Raw genomic sequence first — 25,906 nt, 5'->3', positions numbered from 1 at the left:
AAATAAAACAACTCTACTTGGGTAGCCAATGTAACTGGTGTCATCTGCCCTTTGATGTGGAACTGTGGAACCTTGCTCTGCCTTCCCTGGAATTCAAGGGAGGGATCCATTTGGATAAATCACAACAAATGCTCCTATTTACTGAGCATCGTAATACATTTTGCTAGGCATTATCTAATAAACTCTTTACCTTTCTTATCTCATTGAATCCTCATAACTCACCTCAAGAGTAGTGCCAATATTATTCTTAGTTTTAAGATAAGATGAGGTTCAGAGGATTCAAATAACTTGTCCAAAGTCTTGCCTGGAAAATCCCATGGACAGTGGAGGCTGGCAGACTACTGTCTGCCCATGGGGTCGCAAAGAGTCGGACACGACTGAGCAAATGAACACACAAAGCTATAAGTGGCAAACCTGAATGGTATCTCCCTGACCTTTAAAGTGAAGTTGTTAACCATTCACTGTGTTAAATACTTTTAGGTAAAGTCTTATACTAACACTTATTTAGTGTTTATGTATGTCAGGCACCCATTCTAAGTGCTTTGCATAAACTTACTCATTTAATCCTCAATATAATATAATTTCCATTTTACAGATGAGGTGATGGGGAGAAAGGTTAAGAAATATACTCAAAATGAACCAGCTAGTGAGTAGTGAAGCTAGAATGTAAACTGGCATTGCAAGACTGCAATTGACCACATTCTAGAATTATTTCTCCAAACAATGCCCTAGCTAAGGCATATAGAAGGTTTTCAGCAAAGAGTTTTCAGTTGATACCAAATCTCATTTTCAGTCATGTAAACTCTGGGGATGCTGAGCCTAAGGGTGTGGTTGTTGGTACTGCTAGAGAGCTACGACTTCAGCTGCTATTCTAGGTGACTCACTGGCACCTGTCACTCACACTGACTGCAGGCGTGCAGAGCAAAGGCTAGAAGCTGGCTCAGCCACTAATGAACTGTCTAATCCAGAAATTCCTTCTCAGCAGTTGAGCAGTCCAATTCATATTGCACATTTGACTGAAGTAGCTCACTGGGTCAGACTCCTTGGCCTATAAACATCTTCCCACCCAGTCTCTGGTGCTCCGTTGCCTTTCTTCCTGAAACTGGAAAGGGTGGAGACTGATTTAGACAAGAGCTAGAGTTTGAGAATCAGAAGGGTGTGTATACATTTCACAGTGTATGTGTTTTCATGTATGTGGTCTGCTAAGGGGAATGAGGAGGATGAGGCAAACATTGATTTTTTAAAGAAGAATGAGGCAGATTGAACTGGTTTTTAAATTTTCATAATCATATAGGCCTGCTACACCCAGTTCAGCTAAAACCAAAAGTGTGTGTTGTGTGTGTGTGTGTGAGAGAGAAAGAGAGAACAGTATCAGAAAAAGGATATGAACCCAAGTGATCAGGCAATAACTATTAATAAATACTCTAGAAAATTATACTTTCAATGAATAGTTACTGTGTGTCCATCATGTGTCAAATGTTGGACTGTGGTCAAGGAATACCAAAGTGAAAAGAATTGGCTATGATCCCTGCCCTGGTGAGTTTTATAGTCTTATAGAGGAGAAGGACATTAACAATAAACACCAAAATGTATAATGATGAATTCTGAAAGATGCTTTAAATGGAAAGAATAGAGTCCTACAAAGGGCAGTGTCGAGTGACTTCAGGCTGAAGTCACTCAGAATGAAGTCTCTTCAGAATGAATGTAGGCTGTCTGAAAAAGCCTCTCTCAGGAAGTGGTGTCTAAGTTGAAATTTTTTAAATGATTAGCTATTATTCAAGGAAAAGGGGGAGGGACAATAGTTTAGGGAAAAAAGATAGCAGCATGTTTATAGACCCCTGAAGTGGGGAAGAACACGGCATTTATGAGATTCTGAAAGCAAACTGGTGGGGCTAGAGTGTATTGAGGCTGGAAGGTCAGGGACATGATTGAAGGTGAGATGTGAGAGGTGGGGAAAGCATTTCCTTAGTGATATATTAGCAAAAGGTATTTATCCCAAGCCTTCCTCAACGTGGCTGCTGGTACATTTTACCTTGATTTAATTTCCATTGAAGACTCAGGTAGTAGGTATATTTGAGATTGTGGCCAGTGCTGAGTCTGCCCCTTTAGTGTTTAATGGTCTTATTCCTTCTATTGCCTGATAAAGTGTTGACATTTAATATCTTCATATGGACTTTAGAGGAACTAATCAATGCTTCAAAATCAAGGCCAACAAACTTGCTAAGGTATGTGCTAGAAAGGAATTTTGCTAGTGCAGTTAATAGTCATTGACTTTTTCATGCCCTAGGCTTTTCCATACCTCCAAAGGCAATAACTTTGGTTGCTGGAATCAGTACTTGATTGGTGGAAGAAAAGGAAGGGAGAGCCAAGAGGCAGGTTAGGAACTTGGAACTAGAGTAGAAGAGGCAGGTTAGGAACTTGGAACTAAAGCAGAGTTCCAATCCCTGCTCCTCTAACCATCAGCCTTCCAAATTTGAGAATGCTGTTTAACTCTCTGGGCTGCCATTTCCCCATAGAGGAAGATATTGAAATCATGGAGTTGGAGTGACAATTAAATGACATCAAATAAAACATAAAACACAGATCCTAGCCAAAGGAAGTGTTTAATAAGTGAGGATGATAATATCAATTTAGGAAGAGACATACATTAAGGGGCTTGTGCCATGCCTGGCATGCAATCAGCCAATTCAATAAATGGTCATTTTAAAGAAAAGCTGTGCTTTTCTAAACTGTGCAATACTGGTATTTTTCTGAGACTGAAATATCTTGAGGCCAGGTCAGTAGCCAGTTCATTTCAGTGAGTCTCCTGCATGACAGTTGCATTCCACTCCCTGTAGTCACTGTAATAAAGGAATGTGCAGTCAAAGAGTTTTCCATTAAAGACTGACTTCCTGGAAGGGAGATCTACAAATCACTTGGAAAGTTTCTGGCACCATCACCTGGGCCTGGCCATTTACAAAGTGTCTATAAATCTTCCATGGGGCAGGATGAGAGTGTGGGGTGTTTTTTATTCCCCCCTGACAGACTTGTTTCTTTCTATAAGATATTAGGAGTAATGGATAAAGTTACCCAAAAAAGGCCATATGGAGGTCAGGCTACCCAACCACACAGAAGTGATCTTGTAGTTGTCGCATCATTTTAAAGTGAATACAGGTGAGCAGTCTTCTGCCTGGTAGGCAAATAGGAGCTGATGGACCTTGAGTTGTGTAGCAGAATGAATAAAATCCTTTCTGCTCTCTGCTTTCTTTTTTTCTTTTTCAAAAGAAAAAAGGAGAGGAAAGAGGAAAAGCTGGAAAGGGTGTAGGGAAAGAATAGAGGAAAAATTAGAAGGAGAAGGGGGAAGGGCAGAAGAACCAAAAGGAAAACCAAGAAATTGTTTTCCTTTCATGTGATCATGTGATCCGAGATGATTTATGGGAGAAGCTCATACAATTCTAAATGTTTTGAGAATCCTGTGAAACCCTGTATGAACGTAGAGCTTCAATCACATTTTTCTTCCTCTACATGTTTTGGCTCTAGGTATGAATTGAACCTGTACAGGTTTTATTTCAGGTGTTAGCGGTGGACTAGTCCTAGTTTCTGGTTTGTTTCTTCATACGTTCATTTGCTAACTCATTCAGTGATTCTACCCTCTTCATCTCTTCACCATTCATTTCCCCCTGGCTGTTGAAATGTTCTCACTGGCAAATACACATGCTGTTGTTTCGATAATCAGACAAGGACACTTTCTTGACCCAACTGTCCATCCATCTTCCACATCATTTTCTGTTATGTCCTGCAAAACTCCTTGAAAGAGTTGTCCACACTCACTGTCTCATTCCTCTCCTCCCGTTCACTCTGAAACCCACTCCAGTTGTTTCACCCTCACTGTACTCCAGAAACTATACTTGCCAAAGTCAAAAGTGACTTCTGTGATTCAGATCCAAAGGTCAGCTGAAGCCTTTTACCTTGCCCATCAGCTGGGTTTGACATGATTGACAGTTGTTTCCTCCACACTTAACTTGGCATCCAGAATACTAAGCTTTCTTGGTTTTCCTCCTACCTTACCAGCTGCTCCTTCTTTGTCTCTTTACCTGATTTGTCCTCTTCTCCCAATTTTTTTTAGCTGTTCGAGTGCCCCTAGGTTCAGTTGTTGGTCCTCTTCGCTTCTTTTATTCCCCTCACTCCTGGAGATCTCAGCCAGTCTCATGGCCTGAAAAATATCATCTGAAAGGCTAATAACTCCCAAATTTCTATCACCAACTCAGACCCCTTTCCTGAACTCTAGACCCTTATTTCCAATTACCTACTCCGTATCTTCAGTTGTATACTGCACGTGCCTGAAACTGAATGTCTGCTCTTCCCCCGGGATGGCTGCTTCACCCACAGACTTCTAATCTCAGGGATGGCAACCCACCCTGCCAGTTGGTGAGAGTGGAAACCTTGGAATCAACCTTGATTCCTCCCCTTCATATGCCTATCCGATCCAGCAGCAATTCCTACTAGGTCGGCTCTCGATATACATCCTCAGTGTGACCACTTCTCCCCGCCTTCACTACCAACACCTTGTCTGAGCCGCTGTCATCTCACCTGGATTGTCACCGTATACCCCCTGACTCCACCTCTGCCCTCTACAGTCTGTTCTCAGCCCTACAGCCAGATCGGTGAAATGTCAGACAATATTGCTTCTCTATTCTGGACCTCCCAACTGCCTTCCATTACATTTTTTCTCACTCTTTTTTAATCAGAGTGAAATGTACATAACACAAAATTTATCATTTTAGCTACAGTTGAGCCTTGAACAACTGCAGGGATTAGAGGCACCAACCCTCTGTACAGTCGAAAATCTGGGTATAATTTATAGTCAGCCCTCCGTATTCCATGGTCCCTCTGTATCTGTAGATTCAACCAACTGTGGACCATGTAGTACTTTAGTATTTACTCCTGAGAAAAATCCACATGTAAGTGGACCTGTGCAGTTTAAACCCATGTGGTTCAAGGTTCAACCGTATTTTTAAGTGTAGATTAGTGGTATTAGGCACATTCACATTGTTTTACTCATCTCACTTTCAGCAAAAGCCAAAGCGCTTGCCGTGGTCTGCAAGACTCTACATTATCTGAACCTCCTGTGTCTATTAGCTTGTTTTTCCCTGTTGACACTGTCTAGCCACACTAGTCCTCTGACACATGTGTGTTCCTTTCTTAGAGTCTTCTCACCATCTCTTGCCTCTGTCTAGAGTGCATTTCCTAAGATACCTACATGGTCATCTCCCTCTCTTCCTTCAAATCTACTCAAGTCTAAGCCTCTTTCTTATCTCAAGTAATCTTAATTCCCCTTACTCGGCTATATTTGCTTCCCGTAATACATAACATATGATGCAATTTGTTATGTTTCTTGATCATTATGTTTTCTCCACAAGTGGAATGTAAGTTCCATAAGGACAGATATTTTTATCTATTTAATTAATTGATGTTTATCCAACCTGGAATACCATTTGACACATAGTAGGTGTTCTCAGTGAATATTTGCTGAGTGACTGAATAGAATGATGAATGAGTCTATCAATGTTTAGTCTTTTCTGAGCTTTCTATGTTTTGTATTATTCATTGGTATCTAAACTGCTACATGAACATGAAATCGAATATAATGGATTTTCTACATATCCAGTTTTCAGTGTATAGAAGAAAAGCGGTAAGGATGTACTATAATGCCTTTGCCTGATGAATATTTATTCAAGATTGAGTCACACTGATGAGAAAAATCAGCACATTTATTTATTCTGTCTTTTACTATTTGCCTACTAGGTGTAAAGTACTCTATTCAGTCTTTAAAATAGGGACATTATCCAAAAGAAAATAACATTTTATTCTACTTTTCAAAATACTGCAACTCCTAGCCAGAAAGAGAGGAAGAGTGGGGAAGAGGAATAGAGAGGAAAGAGATGGAGATGGAAAGAGAAATACTGATTCATAGAATTGTAAATAGCACATTTGGTTCTGAGATTTTTCCATTATCTTTGCTGAGACTGTTGAAAAACCATCATAGCATACTACCTTAGGAACTGTTAGTAGCATCTTATTTTGCTTGATGTAGAAATGTCATGTTTTAGAAGGGAAAATCTGAAAGCATTCTTTATTCTTTTCTTTAAACTTACCTAGAATTTAACAAAGGGACATAGTGCATTTAGTGTTAGTTTTGTCCTTTAGAGAAATACAAGAGACTTTTCTGAATGCAGAGCTATGGATGGGATGTGAGTTATCTTAAGTTCCAGTAGTGACTTTATATTGCTCTCTAGACCAAAGCCATCAGTAGGATTCTTATTCTGTTGCTCAAAAACTTCATTATAGGGTCTTTGAACAACCTATTCTCCAACATTATTTTGCTGTATCCCAATCTAGCACTACCTCCTAGTCTTCTAAGTAGAAAGCTCCTTGAAGGCAAAAACCAGGTATGTATTGTTAGCATATCCCTGGCACCCAGCCCACTGATGTGCACATAATAGGTGTTCATTAAATAGAGTCCTTGCATCTCAGACCTGATTGCTCAAAATTCACTTGCTACTACATGCCCTCTCCCAACAAACACCCTATCCCAGAACCCTCTGTTCACCAAGCTATCTGCTCTCTTCTCATGATTTATGGAAACCAATGCTACAGACACTCTGTAGGACAAAACCTCTTCTTTACTAATCAATCCATCTTGTTCTAAAGTTGTACAGTACTCACTGTTCCAAATAAGAGCTTCCCCTTGCCTCACACCCCTTAAAAATGTTTCTTACATTCATCCAGCATAAATATTTTGCTCATTGATGCTTTGTTTGGGGTTATCCATCTTCTATATGTTGGTCCACTTCAACATTGGCTCTTTTGGCTCTCATTCGATGATCAATTGAAGGAAAAAATTAGGAAGCATCTATTATATACTAAGACACTAAGCTAGGCACTGGGCTTTCTAGTGATGAACAAGTTCCTTATGGAGTTTATATTTTAGAGACTGGAAAAGGCATTTAAAATGGTTCTCTTACCATTGTGATAAATGGTAATGGTATGCAGTGATAACTGATAGATCAGAAGTACAGGGAGCCAGAAGGCTGCATCCCAAAGGGCCTGTCTAGGTTTGGGGAGAAGTCATGCAAGGCTTCCCTTAAAAAGTGACATTAGAGCCAATTCACAAATTCCTTCGACTCCCACAAGGCAGGCACCATGCCTTTCTGAGTTCAGAGCATCTGGCACAACAAAATTTTTGATGCAAGCCATGCCAAGAGACTTCAGTGCCTTGCCCAGGAGCTCCTGTTCCCCCACAGATATGATAGGCTTTCTCATCTTAGATCTGGGATTCCAGTGACTTTGAGGTCAGTGCTAGATGATCCCATATTGTGTACATAATAGATATGAATGATTGACAGAGTTTGTATCACCTGAGCACTTAATTACTCCTCTGCTTTCTGAAAGAGTAGGTGACAGATGGTAGATACCTTTCCAGCAGATTCCACTGTAAACCACACAGGCTTGAAGGCAAGTCTGGACTGCTACAGATCTCCCACTGGCTTTCTCTGTACTTAGAGGACTTACAATTTTTCAAATTCCTTTGCCCTTTAGGCAAGTTTTGTTCCACTACCCGAAGATTCTCTCTTCTCAGTTTCTGTGTTGCTGGAACTTGTTTTGAATGAAAGGCAATCTCCATGAACCCACATGTCCTGAGTGGTCTCAGACCTGGTTAGTGCTGGAGATTTGGTCAGTGTGGGGAAGCTGTGTGCATTTTAATGGGAACAGCATGACATTCATTACTCACCTGCTTCCTACCATCTGGATTTTCACAGCTCAGCAAGCATGGTGGGCTTACTACACATTAGCTGGGAGAAACTTGGCTCCAACGGAGGATATGGCTAAGACCATTTGAAGTCATCATTTTATGATGGACACCATGATAAATTGTAGGGGGAGGCATTCTATCCCAGTAAACTGATTTTATATTTGAATGGTCAAAAATTAATGCACCATTGCCATACAGGGGAAGAGGGAAAAAACAAACACCTCAATATTGGAAACTAAGTATGTGGGAAGGAAAATTGGTTGTATGATAGAGGGAAAATGAAAATGTGAGTGTGAGAGTTTGTGCCTGGAGGTGGCAGGACAAGAGATCATTTTTTCCAATTCAATGCACATTAATAATCTGCCCCTGTACACAATGCTATGTGGAAAACAAAGATGGAAAGCCTTGTCTGTTAGTAAGCATTCAGATGCACATAGCAAAATGTCTATCTTGCAGTGGCTTAAACCACTAGGTACCTTTTGTTTAACAAGTTCAGACATAGGCTGTCCCTATGGTAGGCTTTTGCAGTTAAGTGATGTCACTGGGGACATTGTCCCTTTCTTCCATCTGTCATACTCAGCCTCTTGGCTTGGCCTTAGACTTAGTACCTCATGGTCATGTGATGGCTGCCACAGCTCCACATATGGCTACATAGAACTACATACAAAGGTAGTATTAGACAAGGAGTATGTCAATGCAGCCAGAAGGCTTCCCATCACTTGCTTGCTTCCTTTTATTCTGGGAAGAAAAATTTTTCCCAGATTTTCTGCCTCCCTGCCCCCCAAGAGACTTTTCTGTGTGACCCATTGGCCAAATTTGGGTCACATGGCCATCCCTAGCCAGAGAAGAGGCTGAGAAGCAATTTGCATTTTCAGCCTCTACAGTGGGACAAGCAAGGAAGAAAGGCAGTGGAGAGGAGCAGCCGAAGAGTATTAGCCACAGCACACACTCTGCCCTTCATGAGCTTGGTCTTCACAGGTCTGACATTTAAACTGTGCCCCTTTTCCAGCACTGTGCTTGTGGTTAAATAGGAAGCAGAAGTTGTGATAAAGTCTGGAGAATTGGGGCTGTTGGATCCTTCTACCTGCATTCTTTCATAGAAGAGGATTACCAGCACCAGACTGAAATTTAAACCAGTATACACAGAATTAATTATATTCAAATAAAAGGGAATAGATTCAGTAGCTAAAATCCAGACACCAGTTAGGTGGCAGAGGAATCACCTCTGGATCCAACAGAATGTGTATATTCTATATACTCGGTCAGTATAGCAAGCATGTGGCATCTGTACAGCCTCTTTACTTGCCAAGGCCCATGACAGACACAACCAGTGGATCACAACACCCTCCCACCAAGCCCAGCTATGACCTCAGTCTTTCTCAATGGGCAGCTTCTGCCAATAGATCAAAATTGGTGACCAAGATTAGATCCATTTGTTATCACTTCTCAGAACTTGCTATTTACTACTATTGTCACTAGGACCAAGCTAAAAGAAAGTGACAAGTAATGTCAAGTTAAGAAGTTAATGCTACGAACCAAGGACTCAGATGGCATCCCAATTAAAGGCAAAGGGACATTTGAGTCAGAGGGCAGAAAACCTTATGCATAAACCTAGTTTGTGATATAGGTTAATAAAGATATATTGATGTATTGAGCTTCCCAGTGCTCTAAAACCAAAATTATAAATAGTGATAATATCTAAACAATAAGATGAAAAAATAAAATCTGACTCCAACTAGCTAGAAAATGATCATTGACTAGAAATTGAATTGAGCCATGTGTGTAGAGACCAGTAGCATTAAGCCTCTGTATTTACACACACTCCTTTGGAAGCCCTTATATACCTGTCAGCTCATTTCACTCCCATAATTTTATTCCTTTCTGAAAAATTGTTCACTATAGAGAGGTAATATGAAGGAACTTTATAGGAGGAGGGTGATTAAACTGTTCTGTCTCATGACGGTGATAATGGATACACATCTACATGCATTTATCTAAACTCATAAAACTATATGCTGCAAAAAGTGAATTTTATATGGGAATTAAAAAGCAAATTTTTAAAAAGTCACTGATGTAAATGTTAAAATCTTATATTCAGTTTGAAAGTCAATTAAAATTGCATAAAAGTTAAAAATTGTTCAAGTATTTATGATCAAGGTAAAAAAAAATTGGAAAATACTGAAAAATTAGAAGACTATAAAAGAATAAATTTAAACATCTGTGTTCTACCCCAAAACAATATCATTTTGTAGTCTCTCTGATAGACTTTTTCCTATGATTATTTGTGTGTGTATAAAAGTTAATTATTCTCTTTGGAGGAGATATATCATGTTATATTCTAATCATCACTTTGGTGTTAATGGAAGTATATACTACTTTGTGTATGAGCACAGTTGCTCAGTCGTGTCTGACTCTTGTGACCCCATGGACTGCAGCCCACCAGGCTCCTCTGTCCATGGGATTTCCCAGGCAAGAGTACTGGAGTGGGTTGCCATTTCCTCCTCTAGGGGATCTTCCCCACCCAGGGATCAAACACAAGTCTCTTGTGGCTTCCGCATTGGCAGGGGGATTCTTTACCACCAAGCCACGAGGGAAGCCCATATATTACTTTACTAGTTTAGAAAAAAATACATTTTAAAATGTAAATACTTTAACAAAATTGAGATCATTTTTAGGCATACTATTTTATTACCTGACTTTTAAAAATTTTACAATATATTAACATCTTTTCAATGTAACCATTTGGAACACAATCCCAGTAGTAGAGCAGTACTTAGGTATATCTTGTTTGACCAAAACCAGACTTCCTTTCCCCCTGCCATTTTGATGGGAAATATATTCCAGTGTACTATTTCAGTTATCCATAGGAAACCTTTTCCAAGAAAATGGATGCTGACTTTGGACTGTGAACCAGAACCCAAGGAGGAGTCCACAGTGTTGTAAAGACGGAAGGAGCTGTTTTAATTCCCACTGGGGAGTACAAGAATCCCGTTTGTTTAATGATCCACAAAGTCAGGGCCAATCTAACTGGAAACCCCTGTGCGCGTGACAAAGGTTCCACAAGTCCCCTCACTGCAGGAGCCACTGCAATTAACCCCAGCATTTCAGCCTTGAAGAGCTCCCCCAGTCCTTCTCCACCCAGATTTGCTGGCAGCTACTGCCATTTCGCCCCATTGTCATCCGGTAGGAAACCCATTTCCCATTCTTGCTGCTATCTTTGCCCTGGCCGAAGAAAGAGCAGACTCTGCTAGAACCAACCTCCTTGTCAGGAAGAAAGCCAAATATTGCTCGCCCAGAACTAGTCCACTGATACAAGTACCATATATGACCTTACAGTGTTATCTCCAGATGTTTCCAAGATGAAAGATAAAACCTGTAATGGGCTCTGAAGGCTAAATTGTATTACACTCTCATTTTAACCCCTGTGATGGAAGCTGAGAGGTCAGTGCTAGTGACATGGTCAGTAAGATCTTGTCCTATCAGAGGACTTGGGTTTAGGTCCTAAGTCTATACTGAGCATTGTTTCCTCAAAATAGTCACCCTGCTATTGAACTATGCAGCACCTAATAATTGTAGTCAGCCCTGGCATTGCATAGACTCCAGCCTAGCGTGGTACCAGGGGAGTCTAGGGCATGAGCAAGAGGATCAATCCTTCCTTCTCTTCAACTTCACAATCACATGCATATAAATGCCAAGTCAGTTTCTATTATTCAGGTAAATGGAAATTTTATGTGTCAACTTGTTAGTCTGGAACCTTTGAAGAATGGTGAGATTGATTTTAAAAATGAAAAACTGGATTCGAACAGTGCCTATTGAGCTAGAAATGGGGTTACCAGGCCACCGTCTTGTGGAAATTAAATCAGCACGAACAGATGTGGAGCAGGGCAGACGTCATACCTCCCAGGGCTTCCTTAACAAAAAATCATGTTAACTACACTTGACCTCCATAACTGCTTTTGGCTTCTGCTTTTTGTTTTTAGTCAAAAACACGCACTTCATTCACGTCTTTATAGAACAGAGAGAAAAATGCTCAAGTGTATAACTTTTTGCATAATAACGTGACTCGGCTGCGCCCTTAAGAAAATGAGTTGTGGTGAATACTTGTCACTTAAAGGCAAAACGTCCTCTAATCAAACTTAAGAATTGAACTTTAGTTGAACTTGATGAATTGACTCCTGTGGACCAAGATTTCCCAAGGCATTATTGTCTCTGAGTTTGCTGGTTTATTGTTATTGCCATATCCTCTTTCTGTACTCAACCAAAGTCATGTTGTCTTGAGCAGTGTATGTTTTCTAATTTACACTGCTCTACCAAGAGCATGTTGCAAGTACAAGAGCTTTGTATCCAAAGTTTCCCTATCTTGAAATTGGAATGTGGGGTGATTCATGAGTTTTGCATCAATTATTAAACAGTCATAGATGAAGATACACAAAAGATGGATAGGGCAGTAAAATACTCTGGTTACACCTATTGGCTTAGCCATGATGAATGATTCAGGAAACATGAAAGTTCAAAACAGGTATTAACTTGAGTTGCCATGGCATATGTTCTGAAGGGAAGCAGACAATACCCAGGTATAAACAGCCTAGTATACAGACCAGCTCCCTGGCAGTGTTAAGAGCTAGGTCAGGACTTGGCAAAAGACTAAGGGATTTCAGCATCCTGCCATGCCAGTCAGTCTTTCTCTGACAAGTTTCTCGAGGGAGACATAGCACAATGATAACACTTGGAAAACAAAGGAGGCATTTATATACCTCCTTTATATATCAGGGGACAAGGCTGATAGCCCATAGTGCAGAGTTCTAATAACATTGCCTTGGACCACGTGGTTTAGACTTGGGTTTGAATCCCACCTGCATTTTGATGCAATTTGACCCATGTGCATCTTAGAGAGTAAAGATGTTTTCACAGAGTCCAGACAAAAAGACAAGATGCATGTCATCCTTGGGAGACTGAGTTTTGTTTCCCTTGGAGTGACATTTGCTTAGAAACTGAGCCAGAGACCAACCTTGGGAAAAGTTACTTACCTCTTTCGCTTCCAGTCAATACTCAGCGTCACCAAAAGGGAAGACTCATCTCAGTTCAATACACTGGCCCCAGAACCCATGTAGAACTCTGACGTCTGTGTTCATGTTGCTGCTGAGAGGAAGGGCTTCAGATGCCCTCACGCAGAATCCTGGGGCTTCCCTGGTGGTTCAGTGGGTAAAGAATCCACCTGCAATGCAGGAGACATGGGTTCGATTCCTGGTTTGGGAAACCCCCCTGGAGAAGGAATATGGCAACCCACTCCAGTATTGCCTAGACAATCCCATGGACAGAGGAGCCTGGTGGGCTACAGTCCATGGGGTTGAAAAGAGTCGGACACAACTGAGGTGACTTAGCACACACACACATACACGCAAGCAGAATCTTAGCCTTAAAGACATGAGCATGGCACTGTTAACTCCCAAGCCTGGGCTCCCCATCACCCTCTCATTGCTCCCTGCTCCTCTTTCCCTCCAGGAGGTGTCTGGCTCATTTTTTAGTGCTTGACAGAAGCCTGGAAGTGAAAAGAAACAGCCATGTCTGCCTTAGCTTCTCCCCAAAGCCAGGAAGCTGAGTGAATAACCTCATTGCTATCCACTCACTGAAAAGCCAGAGCAGCAACTAATGTGAGAAGTGTCTCCTAGCACTCGAGTGTTTCTCAACCAGGGCATTCTGAGGCAACTGGAAACATTAAACAGGCTTCTTGTCCCCTCTGTACATGAGAGTGCTTTGCTAAGACACGCAAACTCTAACAGGAAAGTGGTCGATCATTCACTCGAGGTGACTGGCTTCCCAACCTTGCTGGGCTCACCTGCTCCCCCTTGGGCTCTTCTTCTAAAAACGGGTCTTCTAAACTTACATCAGGAACTGAATAGCCATGCAGCTTATTTTGTGTTTCCTTAAGGTAGTGTTCATTTGGAGGGCTCTTCTCGAGTGAATGGATGGGATGTCCAGTTGAGATTGTCAATAAGGAATGGAGTGGCTTTTTCTGGAAGGAGCACTCTAGAGACTAGAAGTCAGAAGCGGGTGACCCACAAACCATTTTAGTCTGATAGACAGGATTATATATATATTTTTTAATGTCATTGCACTCAGAAAAAATCATTGGTTGCCAATCTGTAAAACTGAAGAGGTTTTCATGTAAAGCTCTGGGTTTCCAGCTTCTTTAAAAAAATATGACATCCCTTATTCATGGAATCTAAAAAGAAATGATGTAAGTGAACTTATTTACAAAACAGAAACAGCTTAACTGACTTAGAGAGCAAACTTATGGTTACCAAGGGAAGAAAATGAGGGGAAGGGATGTTAGGGAGTTTGGGATGGACATGTACACACTGCTGTATTTTAAATGGATAACCAATAAAGACCTGCTGTGTAGGACAAGGGACTCTGCCCAGTGCTGTGTGGCAGCCTGGATGCCAAGGGAGTTTGGGGGAGAATGGATCTGTGTATATGTGTGACTGACTGCCTTTGCTGGGCACCTGAAACTCTCCCAACATTGTTAAACAACTATACTCCAATAGAAAATAAAAAGCTTTTTTAAAAAATCAGAATATCTGGCAACACAGGTAATATTTCATAGTCCCAGTTGGCTTGAGCCGAGTAGCCACTTGTCTTTTAAGAGGAGACGCAAGCTTCCTACCTCACCTGATTTCCTTCACTCCCCATTCCCTAGTGGCCCTGTAGGATTTGAACCTGCTACCACTGGGGTCAGTCATCTAAGACACCGGAACAGAAATCATGAATTATTCTTTTAAATGCGCCTGGCTTGAAAGTGATTATAGGTTATGCCTTATTCTTTTTTCTTCTGCACAAAGAATGACCATTTAAAACATTTTCATGTATGGAAAAGGACAGTTAGAAGCAAAGTGGAGAATTTCACACTACTTACCTGAATCAATCGGGCATATAAAGAAAATCCTGAAATGATGATATTAAAGTAAGATTTGAGATTTGAATTATTCAGGGGTAATTGCCTTAGTTTTCCAGCTCACTGTTTCCCCTTCGCTTTCCTTACATGGACACAATCTTCAGAATGTACCTCTGTCAAAGGCCACAGTCATAATTCCCCCACCTCATTTTTTATTTTTTTTTAACTCATTTGCACTCTCGGTAGTGATTGTTGGAGCCCTGTGGGGGAATAATTGCAGAGGAATTAACCTCTGACATTTTTCTAAAAATAGCCCTAATAAATCCAATCATAGGTAATTTACCTGTCCGTGTTCCTCCAGGGATAACCAGTATTGAAGAAAGGCTTGGCAGGCTGGCATTCCTTCAGCAATTATCTGTGATCTGAGTTCCTGGCGCCTGTGTATTTTCTCTGTTTAGAGATACACAGTACAAATTTCCCTCTCCCCTCTGACCTCGTGAGCCTATTTTCTCAGCACCTTTCTCCTTGAGTTGCAGTAAAGCTCTGCTCTTCCAGAAGGGTGTGATGGGCTTACCAGAAAAGGGGGAGCATTTCCAGGGTTCCTCCTTGAATTTCCAACTCCTGGAGTTTCCCTGATGGTTCCTCTGAGTTGTGTCCCTTCATTTTCCATGTCTGAGCTTCAAGCATCTCAGTCCTGCTCATCAGCCTTCAGTCCTCATTTAGATTCCACAACTGAACCCCATTTGGGGAAGTTTCTTGGTGTAGAAGAAAGGGGGATGCAGAAGGCCATGGGTGGGAAAAGAGTCTGTGGTTGGTAGAAATTATCAAAGAAAATTGCCGTCTCCCAGAGCCATAAGAAAATTCGTTTTCTATTGCCCAAAACAAAAGAATCTGAATGTGCTTTTTCCTTTTGTTCTCTCCAGTTGTTCCTAGAGACCACAGTTCTGTGTGGGCATCTAGGAAATTTACTTCCCCAAGTGCCACTAGAAGTGGCACTTCAAATACAGGACATAAAATCCTTGTAAATTCCACTGCAGAGACAAAGCCCTAAGCCCTTAAATGCGCAGAAAAGTACGTCTATTATCTATCGTTTGAAAGTAAGTGTGCAGTTACTTAAATTGCCTTTGTCTTCTTCTTTTCAGCTGACATTATCTCTACGGTAGAATTCAACCACACGGGAGAATTACTAGCGACAGGGGACAAGGGGGGTCGGGTTGTAATATTTCAACGAGAGCAGGAGGTAAGTGGCAGTGAATGCAAAATGCCCATTTTCTCTTCTTTTTAAAGGAGGCCTCCCACTGTTTCTTAATCCTCATGTGTCGCCCTTAACCTTGCTGCTTGGCTTGCAAACTAAAAACTGCCAAAAAGTCATTAACATCAACAGTTGCACAGGCTCACAAAAGCACCTTGAATTAGAGCCTTTTCTGGACAAAGTCTTCCTTTCCAATCCTGGGTACTGCACATTCAAAACGACCTCATTTCTCTGGATCTGCAAAATGCCACAGATGCTTGTAGAGTGTAACACCTCCTTTCTCAGTGGGGTTAACTCTCTTGAATTTAGAAATTCAGGGACTCCTAACAGAATACCTGGGATAAAAGATACAGCCTTTCCCCAACAGATGTGAAAAGGATAACTTGGGTCAGAAAAGAAAATGTAGCTCCCTCTACCAAAGCGAGTGAAATCCCGGAAAATGACATCTGAGCAAAGAACATGGTTCACACTTTACTATGCACGTGCATGCTAAGTCACTTCAGTCGTGTCCAACTCTTTGTGACCCCATGGACTGTAGCCTACCATGCTTCTCTGTCCATGGGATTCTCCAGGCAAGAATACTGGAGTGGGTTGCCATGCCCTCCTCCAGGGGATCTTCCTGACCCAGGGATCAAACCCACATCTCTTACGTCTCCTGCCTTGGCGGGCGGGTTCTTTACCACTAGCACTGCCTGGGAAGGCCACAGTTTACTATGGATGACATGAAGTTCCCTGCAGCTGAATCCTCTATGCTTTCCAAGCAGGAGTCATTAACTCCCAGTGAATCTCGAAAAGCCCATTTCTTCCTGAGACTTGGGTTCCACTAGGAATAGCTTCTCTTTTTCATATAAATTGAGTTTTTTTGGGGTGTCTGCTTCTGCTCCGTCAGAACAGAATTATGGCCCAATTTGATTTCCTTGGCCTCCCCTGGCAGGGTCCTGAAGCCTACAGCAGGCCAGTCTGTGTTCAAGTGACTCTCCCATCTACTACTGCCTGCCTCGGAGATTCACCCAGTGTGGCGTAGCGGGAGGCCCCCCGTGTGGGAGGGAGGCTTCACAAGAGCCTTCCCTAGCAATTTAAAGCCTGCTTTGTGCCTCAAAGCCATTTGTGTTCCATCTCCCCTCCAAAAAGGGAAGTCTCATTTAGAGGTGATATATTTGGTAATTGCACATTATTTGCAATTAATTTCTATAAGGGCATGGTAATCCCTCAGGGTTCTGTATGAATTCAAGTGTTCAGCATTAATTCAGGCACCCAGCCTATTCCATTGGCCCTGGAAACACGAAAATGTGGTTGGCAAGTAGAAACTAATAGCTCTTCGTGACCTGGAATTTTTCCTGCTTTTCCGGAGCTGCCTACTGCTAATTGGTCTGGCACATACTCCACACACTTGACAGTCTGATTTGGATGGTAGCAAATCAAGGATCTTAAAAATTTATTGTTCAGGTGGACTAGCTCTTTCTGCAGTAAACAGGACAGGAGCAAATATGTCAGCCTCTAAAGTCCTTTTAAAATTGATTTTTAAACCTTCTTCAATTTTTTTTAATCCAATTAGGTTCCTAGTAATGATAAAGAGAAACCAGAGGAGCTGTTTAGCATAAATTACCCAAGGCAGCATGTTGCCAGTAATATTCCATTCTGTGTTTCCCATTAGCTATTTATAGGTTTCACCTATTTTAATTTACTGAAATATTTGGGAAGCCTGATTCATTAGTAGAATGGAGGGGGACACATTTTCCAAAGGCAGGTGGTTTTGTTCAATAAGGAAAAAATGTTGAGAATAACATGCAGTTCACTGTTGAGTTTTGTGGCAAGGCTTGGGGTTGAATGACCTCTGAGCTTGAGAAACACAGACATGTGGCAACATCTAAGTCAGATCTCTTCTCAGCTCCTGTGGGTGACTCCTGTGTTTGAATGCTCAAGTGACACCATCCTGGAGAATTTGCTCAAAGAACCTCAATGCCCTCACGAGTACATTTAACATCAGTACCATCACCTGGCAGTAAATTGAGGCTTGGGTTTGAATGTCCAGTATCCACCCAGAAATAGTTTGTTTTTTTTTTAATTTAAACCTTTAATTAAGAGTCATGCATCTATGACAAATGCCTAATAAGACCTGGATTTGAATTTGTGCACATAGTTTTCCCAAGCCTGACTCTTGAGACTCTTGGTCACAAGATCCTAAAATGCAAACCTCCCCTCCATCTTTCCCTTCTTCCCTTTCTCTCTCACACCCTCTTTTCCTCCTGTCCATCTTTCTTCTTTCTCTTGTCCCTTTCTCCACAGCCCCCCTTCATGATCTGTTCTCTCATTATTTATTCAGTTCCTGCTGTGTGCACTTTGCATAATCGATGCTAAGGGAAAGCCAGTGTAAAGTTTCATAGTTCTCCCAATGATCTGCATGTCTTCTCTGCCCTCATGTCTGTTTTGTTACTCATGATGGGAAAAGGAGAGGGAGAGATCTGATCCTAATAAGCTGTGTGTCATTTTAATGTCTCTGAGCCTATTTGGTCCATTTCCCTGCCCTGGGAACCTCTCAGAGATTCTGTGAAGATCTGATGAGTTAAAAAAGGCCAGTGAGGGGTGCAGATGCTACAGTTCTGTGTTCTTCGTAAAGGATTGATATGCATCTATATGGACTTCAGCATTGGATGACTCACTCCTAAGGGTGTCCAAGACATCCACTAAGACACAGAAAATACTAGAACATCTATTGATTTTAAAATCATGTTGTTGGGACTTGCCTGGTGGTCCACTGGTTAAGACTCCATGCTTCCATTGCAGGGGGTGTGAGTTCGATTCCCAGCCTAGGAAGTTCTGCATGCCATGTGGCATGGTCACCTAAAAAAAAACTCATGTCCTACTTCAACTTCTATTTCTACATATATTTTATGATGTACACCCTATGCCCATGCAGCAGTTTATGTACATAATTTATAAATAAAAATATGTAAATATTGGAGGTGCCAGTGTTTACCACCAGGGGTGCACAATCAAATGGCATGAGGCCACGGAGCTGAAGAGGAACCTGTGGTCAGCATAGTCCTGCCCTCAGCCCACTCGGACACGGTCTGCCCATCCCACCTCTCATGATCCTGCTCAAAAAAAGAAGGAACTGGTGAATTTTCAGTTGGCTTATATGATTTAATCTTTGGTGTATGTGTTTTTTTCCCTTCCTACAGAGTAAAAATCAGGTTCATCGTAGGGGTGAATACAATGTTTACAGCACATTCCAGAGCCATGAACCCGAGTTCGATTACCTGAAAAGTTTAGAAATAGAAGAAAAAATCAATAAAATAAGATGGCTCCCTCAGCAGAATGCAGCCTACTTCCTTCTGTCTACTAATGGTAGGTGAAGGTGACTTACCTCGTTTGGCGTTTTCAGAGATATAGTCAGCAAACCATGTATTTTAATCTCTCTTAGCCGCCATTTTCCTTTTTACCTTGCAGGCTGTTGAAAAACTTAGAAACCATACTTGCAAGATGCCTAGCAGAATGCCTGACTGAGAATAGAAACTCAGTAAATTGTACTTACTCTTTTTTAAAAAATAACAAATTTATGACTGAATTCTGTGAGACTTGTTATCTGTAGTTTTTGACAAATGCAGATTATTTCCAGGTGTTTTTGGAATGTGACTTCCTGTCTTAAGATTCGCTGAATGTTATTCTGGGAACACATTTCAGGAAACAAAACATGCCGTCCCTATATATTTGGCACACTCAATAGAAGTTATTAATCCCTGAATATATTTGGGGGTTTGGAAAGCAGATGTCTTTGACACAAGCAAGCTCCTTACTAGGAACATAGGTCAAGAAGACAGGAAGGAAAGTAGAGAAAGTGAAAGTCACTCAGTTGTGTTCAACTCTTTGAGACTCTGTGGACTATAGTCTGCCAGACTCCTCTGTCCATGGAATTCTCCAGGCAAGTATATTGGGGTTGGTAGCCACTCCCTTCTCCAAGGAATCTTCCCAACCCAGGGACATCATCAAAAAATGGATCAAGTAATGATTTCTTCTCTTTCTCCCTCCGTACTTTTCTTACATCATTTATTGGTTTGGGGGGCGGAATTGATATAAATGGATCAGAGAGAGAGGATGTTAGGGGTTGCATAGAGAACTTGATTCTATACTAATCTTTAAGCCTCTATACAGTGGAATTACCAACTCTAAAGGTTTTTAATACTCTACTTGAAAGAAGCCATCTATGCTCAAAATAATTCAGGATAAAATCAAATACAAAAGGGTGCTAATTGAATAGCATAACAATTAAGAGGCTTAGTACACACAAATTAAACACCCTCTGCCAAACAAATAAGCTGGAAAGAGACTTATTTCATCATCCTCTGTGTGAGTCTTTGAGGAGTATACATTTAAGTATAAATCAAGAAACATTGGGTTTGCTTTTTGCCTATCTCCAGCATTTATTAAGAAAGGGTAATGCTCATATGTCAAGATAAAACAAAATGCAGACTGTATATATACAATGATCAAACCTGTATTAGCATTTTTGAAGACTGAAATGAAGCACACTGAAAGATTTATTGTAAGTATCCTTATGCATTATGAGTGACTTGTCAATTTGTTACTTTTATTGTTTTCGTTTTCTAAGTTCTTACAATTTTTATTTTAATATCATGATAAAAGAGGGAAAGTTTTTAATGTATATGAACCCCCCAAATCCCTCAAATGTAAAAGCCAGTGTATAAATCTATAAAGTAATGGTTCTGAAGTAGCCAGCATAGCGTTATTCAAGCATAGCTTATCTCAACATGACCAGATTTCCACTCATCTGTTTCTCCAGATTCCAAGTAATTTAATTCTTTCTCATAACTGTATTTATTGTTTTGTTTACATTTTTGTGTTAGTTGTTCAGTTGTGTCCGACTCTTTGGGACCCCATGGACTGTAGCCCGCCAGGCTCCTCTGTCCGTGGGATTCTCCAGGCAGAAATACTGGAGTGGGTTGTCATTCCCTTCTCCAGGAGATCTTTTGATCTTGATATTCCATAAGTGAATTTGTTTCAAGTTCTTCTCTCTCAGTTTCAAGTTTTACTCAAAGGCTCAACAGACTCAACACAACTTAGAATGGAAGAAACTTCTGATGATTTTGACTTAATTACTTCAGGCAGAGAAAAAGTATCTGATTATCTTCTCTAGGCTAGCTTTGTATTATGAAATTTAGCCTATTGATTATTATAATAAAAGTCAAAGACATATTAACTACTTTGTGGGGGGATGGGGAAGAAACCAGTGAAATGCAATGAAGATTAATTATATAGCATAATGTTCTGTTAATTGAGTTTTTAAATAGGTTTTTGATTAACAAGGATATTATCTTCCCATTTGGGATGCTATTTCATATGCCACCAGCATCTCAAAATGATTCTTAGAAGACAAATCCCCATGCTCATATGTGATTTTCTTTTTTATACTAATATTAAGGTTGAGAATTCCCCTTAAGGCAAATAGGTTAACATGCAAAAATTAATGGAAGACAATCGGAATTACTGTACAAAAGAGACAATGAAGATAGATGATAAGATTGTGTTTAAAGATGCCACAAGTAATGATAAACTACTCAGAGAGCCAGCTGAAAGGAAGAAAAAGCCATTACTCATGGTATCAGCCACATGTTTCTCAGACTTTTTTATCCACAAAGCTTCAAGATACTGAGTCAAGAAAAATTGTGATAATAAAGTCAAGAATGACTCCAGGCATCCTAACCATGGGGAATCGAATTGAATTCACCATCAATTATCTTTTTAAAAAAATTGTGCTTATCTCATTATAGCTGGGTACAGTTTTTAATCTTCTGCTAGAATACAGTCCCAGCTTTACAGTTTTTAATGAAAAATAAAACCAACATTCAGTTGTGAAGCTAGACCTTAAAATTATTCACCAGCTGAAGACGCATTACTTTACTTAGATGTCTACTTCTATCATAATACCTATGATCAGGTGAAAAGGTATACTTAATTTGTTTTTCATGCTATGAGAGTAGTAATTGTTCATTGTAAAAAATTTAGAAAATTCAGAGAAGCAGAGTGAAGATACGGAAAGTATTCCTATCCAAAGAGAACCGCTGTTAATGGTTTTTTAAAAGGAATAGAAAAGTGACTTGGATAAATCTGTTTCTTACCCAAAATGAGACATATTCTATAACTTTGCAACCAGATTTTTAATTTAATAATATAATAGTAACAGGAATATCTTTGTAATTGTGAAATATTTCTCCTAAAATACTGTAACATTTTCAATGACTGCATAGTATTCCATTGTATGACTTCTGTAGTTTATTAATGTCTCCCATTTCTAGATCTTTAACTAATTCTCATTTATACATTAAGTGGAGATAGATGTTGGTATAAATAGATAAATGATTGGGGGAAAGGCATAGTATAAGCTATGTATAGTATGTTACATTTATTAAAAGCAGTTATATAATTCCACATCCAATATAATATAAGGATATACACAAAATTTTCATAATAGTTGTCTTTGTCTAGTGGAATTGAGAAAGTTTTATTTTATTTTTTTACTTTTATATTCATTTTCATCTTCTACAATTATATGTACCAGTTTTACAATAAAATGAGAAATATAAATCTATGTATGTGATATTATTATAGGTTTTGTACCCCTCTTCAAAAAATGCATAGAAAAAATACTGCAGACTGTAACTGTATTATTAACTGTACTGTAAACTGTTAATAATGGTGGTCCTGGACTGGAGGGATTTTAAGAATTTTTATTCTTTATGTTTTACCTCTAATTTTTCTCTTTTTTGGAATAGTAATTTATCATTCATAATAAGAAAAATATGAGAATTGTCTTGCCATTAGGATGGAATACATTCCAAAGCCAAGCAATAGGAAATAATTGGTACTAAAATTCACTGATTTGGGTTCTTCTGAGCTCTAGTAGCTAATCTACTCTGATCTCTGATTAGTAGTTAATCAAGTGACTATATAAATATGGCCCAAGTTCATTTTCCCACCTTAAAAAGCAGGTCATTATATTCAGACCAGAAGAGCTTTGCTAGAAAGTTCTAAATTCAACACAGCATCTAGGAGAGGCTTCTTTGCCTTCTGTCCTCGTACAAGCCGGGCTGAAAGCACAGATCTTACCCTTAGCAGACTCGACAGGAGTGCCAGCAGACACAGCCTGTGTGATGCCCACATGTTAGGAAGCGGGGGCCCTTCTCTGTTAGAACAGCCAGATGACGGCAGGAAGGCCACCTCACCGCGTGGCTGGCGCTCTTCAGACTGCTGAGGACGGGGCACTCACAGAGGAGAGATGGGGAAGGGGGTGGGAGCGGACAAACTGGGGGATCCTCGCACAGGCAGGTGGAGGGGTGGCTCTCGTCCCCTGACAGCCTTGCAGGAAGGAAATAGGATGTGCTTATGTCGTCACGGGTGCTGCCCATGCTGTCAGAGCAGCGTCTTATTACTGCAGAGTAGGTGCCCAGCTTCCTCTTACCAACAGCACCGCCATCTGTGAACCATGACTAGAAACCCGACCCTGGGTTAAACTCTCTACATGCAGTCTTCCACTTAACCCGCAAAGAGTCCCATGAGAAAGACATCTGCTTTCCCCAATTTACAAATAAAAAGACTGAGGCATAGAGAAGTTAAGTATCTCTGTCTGTAAGATTGGAATATTAGGGACATACTTATACTAAAAAAATGACTCCTATTTCTGCAATTCAAATTGAGCTGGCCGTTCTGTACCCCTCTTCCTGCCCTATCTGCTACCCTCATTTGGGTGTCACCCCAAGACCAGTCAGGCACCTACCGCATGGGGACCCCAGCCCCCGGCCGCATGGGGGCTGGAGTTGGGATGGGGATGTGGTCCAGGGTTGTCTGCTTTCAAAGCCACCCTGTGCAGGCACGGAGCAAGACACAGAGGAGGCAGCGGGGTCCCTGCCGTCCGGGAGAAGAATGAGAATGGACAGTGAACACAGGATCCAAGAAGAAAGGCCTGCGAAGGCATGCCATCACAGGCGTGATCTATTTGACCCAAATATGTTTCCTTAAAAAATGGATTAACATATGCACACTACTATATATTAAGTGGGTAACAAACAAGGACCTACTATACAGCACAGGAAACTATACTCAACATTTTGTAATAACCTGTGAGGGAAGAGAATCTGTAAAAGAATATATATATATATAACTAAAGCACTGTGCTATACACCTGAAACTAACACAACATTGTAAGTCAACTCTACTTTAAAAAAAAACAAACATAGAATGGAAGGCCTGCAAACGGGGCATGCCACCTCCAGCTCCCCTGAGACCCCAGCCCTTTCACTCGTTCCCCTGGCGCTGACTACCTCCCATGAGCATTCGAGTCCTCACCTCTGTTTTATTTGCTACAGAGAATGACAGGGGTCAGGAAGTGGTGTAAAGTCCTGGGACAGTATAAAGGTGAGAAAAGTCTTTTCCAGCAGGGGACTCAGAAGAGAGCCTGAAAGGGGAAAGCGTTCAGATGAATCTCCTTCTCGTGTTACTTCCCTGAGTACTGCCAGCAAGAGGCACTGTATAAATGAGATGCATTCATTCATCTACCCCATATTTATTGAACATCCAAGATGGTTGGATGGCATCACCAACTCAATGGACATGAGTTTGAGCAAACTCTGGGAGATGGTGAAGGACAGGGAAGCCTGGTGTGCTGCAGTCCATGGGGTTGTAGAGTCAGACACAACTGAGCAACTGAACAACAACCTTTGCAGGTGCTTGAAGGTGTAGTTAGGAACACGACAGACTGAATCCCTGTCTTCGATGATTTTATGTTCTAGCAAGGAAGGCAGGATAACTAAGTTGCTAGGTAATTAAATGTACTCTGAAGAAAAATAAAGCAGGAAGAGGGGATGGAGAATGGTGAGGGAAACATCTTTCTGTAGGTTAATTAGGAAAGGCTCTGCTGAAGTTGGGACATAAACAGAGAGAGTAAAGTGAAGGAAAAAGTCTTGTGAAAAGAGGGTAAAGGGCTTTCCTGGCAGAAGGCACAGCTAGTGCAAAATGTGGGAGTAGGGTTAGCCCATACAAGGAGCTGTAAGGAAGCCAGATGGCAGAAACATGAGAGGTGGCAGCGAGTAGGGTAGACAGTGAAACCATAAAACATGAGGACCTAGGGGTGCGGTCATGGGGGGCCTTTTGGGTCAGGCTAGGGACAGTGTTTGGAGAAGGCAATGGAAACCCACTCCAGTACTCTTGCCTGGAAAATCCCATGAATGGAGGAGCCTGGTGGGCTGCCGTCTATGGGGTTGCAGTGTCAGACACAACTGAAGCGACTTAGCAGCAGCAGGGACAGTGTTAGCGAGGGAGGATGCAAGCATTGGACCTACATCTCAGGGTTATTGTGAACATTGAATAAATTCTCCATGGCAAGTGTGAACATGGTTACATCGTTAATTCTGTACATGTTGTGGCCACTCTTGAATAAGGTTCAGGGCATATTTTTATTGAATTAACCCAATTAATATGTAAGCTATAGCTTTAACAGTCCATTCTAACGGAAGCCATTTCTCTCAGCACAATAAATGGTTTTGTTTGGAAGCATGAACTCTGCCCTCAAAGACCTTGAGATGTGCACACTTAGTCCTTGACATGAGCCAGCTTCCATAGCAGTCCCGTCCATTGACCTCCTCTTTTCCCTGCCCCACCACCCCCACCTCCATCCTGCAAAAGAAAATAAATAAATAAACTTCTTTACGAGCTTACTCTCACTGTCATTGTGGTTTCCTCCACAGATAAAACTGTGAAGCTGTGGAAAGTCAGCGAGCGTGATAAGAGGCCAGAAGGCTACAATCTGAAAGATGAGGAGGGCCGGCTGCGAGATCCTGCCACCATCACCACCTTGCGGGTGAGCACAGCCGTCTTTCAGTTTCCCTGGCAACCAGGGTCCAGGGAAGTTTGGCCGCACACTGGCTGCTATTGAGGGTTACAGCTCTCAGCTGTG

At 41.1% G+C, this 25,906-nt stretch overlaps 1 protein-coding gene across 7 annotated transcripts in view; it reads left to right on the top strand.

Moving 5' to 3' along the window:
* PPP2R2B (protein phosphatase 2 regulatory subunit Bbeta) overlaps positions 1–25,906 on the top strand; it is a 512,720-nt gene that overhangs the window by 364,982 nt on the left and 121,832 nt on the right. For all 7 annotated transcript variants that reach the window (XM_043913169.1, XM_043913170.1, XM_043913168.1 and 4 more), the window contains 3 exons: positions 15,830–15,927; positions 19,122–19,287; positions 25,698–25,810. In XM_043913169.1, coding sequence (XP_043769104.1) covers positions 15,830–15,927; positions 19,122–19,287; positions 25,698–25,810 — 377 coding nt within the window. The remainder of the gene's footprint in view (positions 1–15,829; positions 15,928–19,121; positions 19,288–25,697; positions 25,811–25,906) is intronic.

The sequence above is a fragment of the Cervus elaphus genome, chromosome 9, assembly GCF_910594005.1.
Source record: "Cervus elaphus chromosome 9, mCerEla1.1, whole genome shotgun sequence".
NCBI classification, from domain to species: domain Eukaryota; kingdom Metazoa; phylum Chordata; class Mammalia; order Artiodactyla; family Cervidae; genus Cervus; species Cervus elaphus.
The sequence above is the reverse complement of the archived record's forward strand: the minus strand, read 5'-3'. Positions and strand labels throughout refer to the sequence as shown.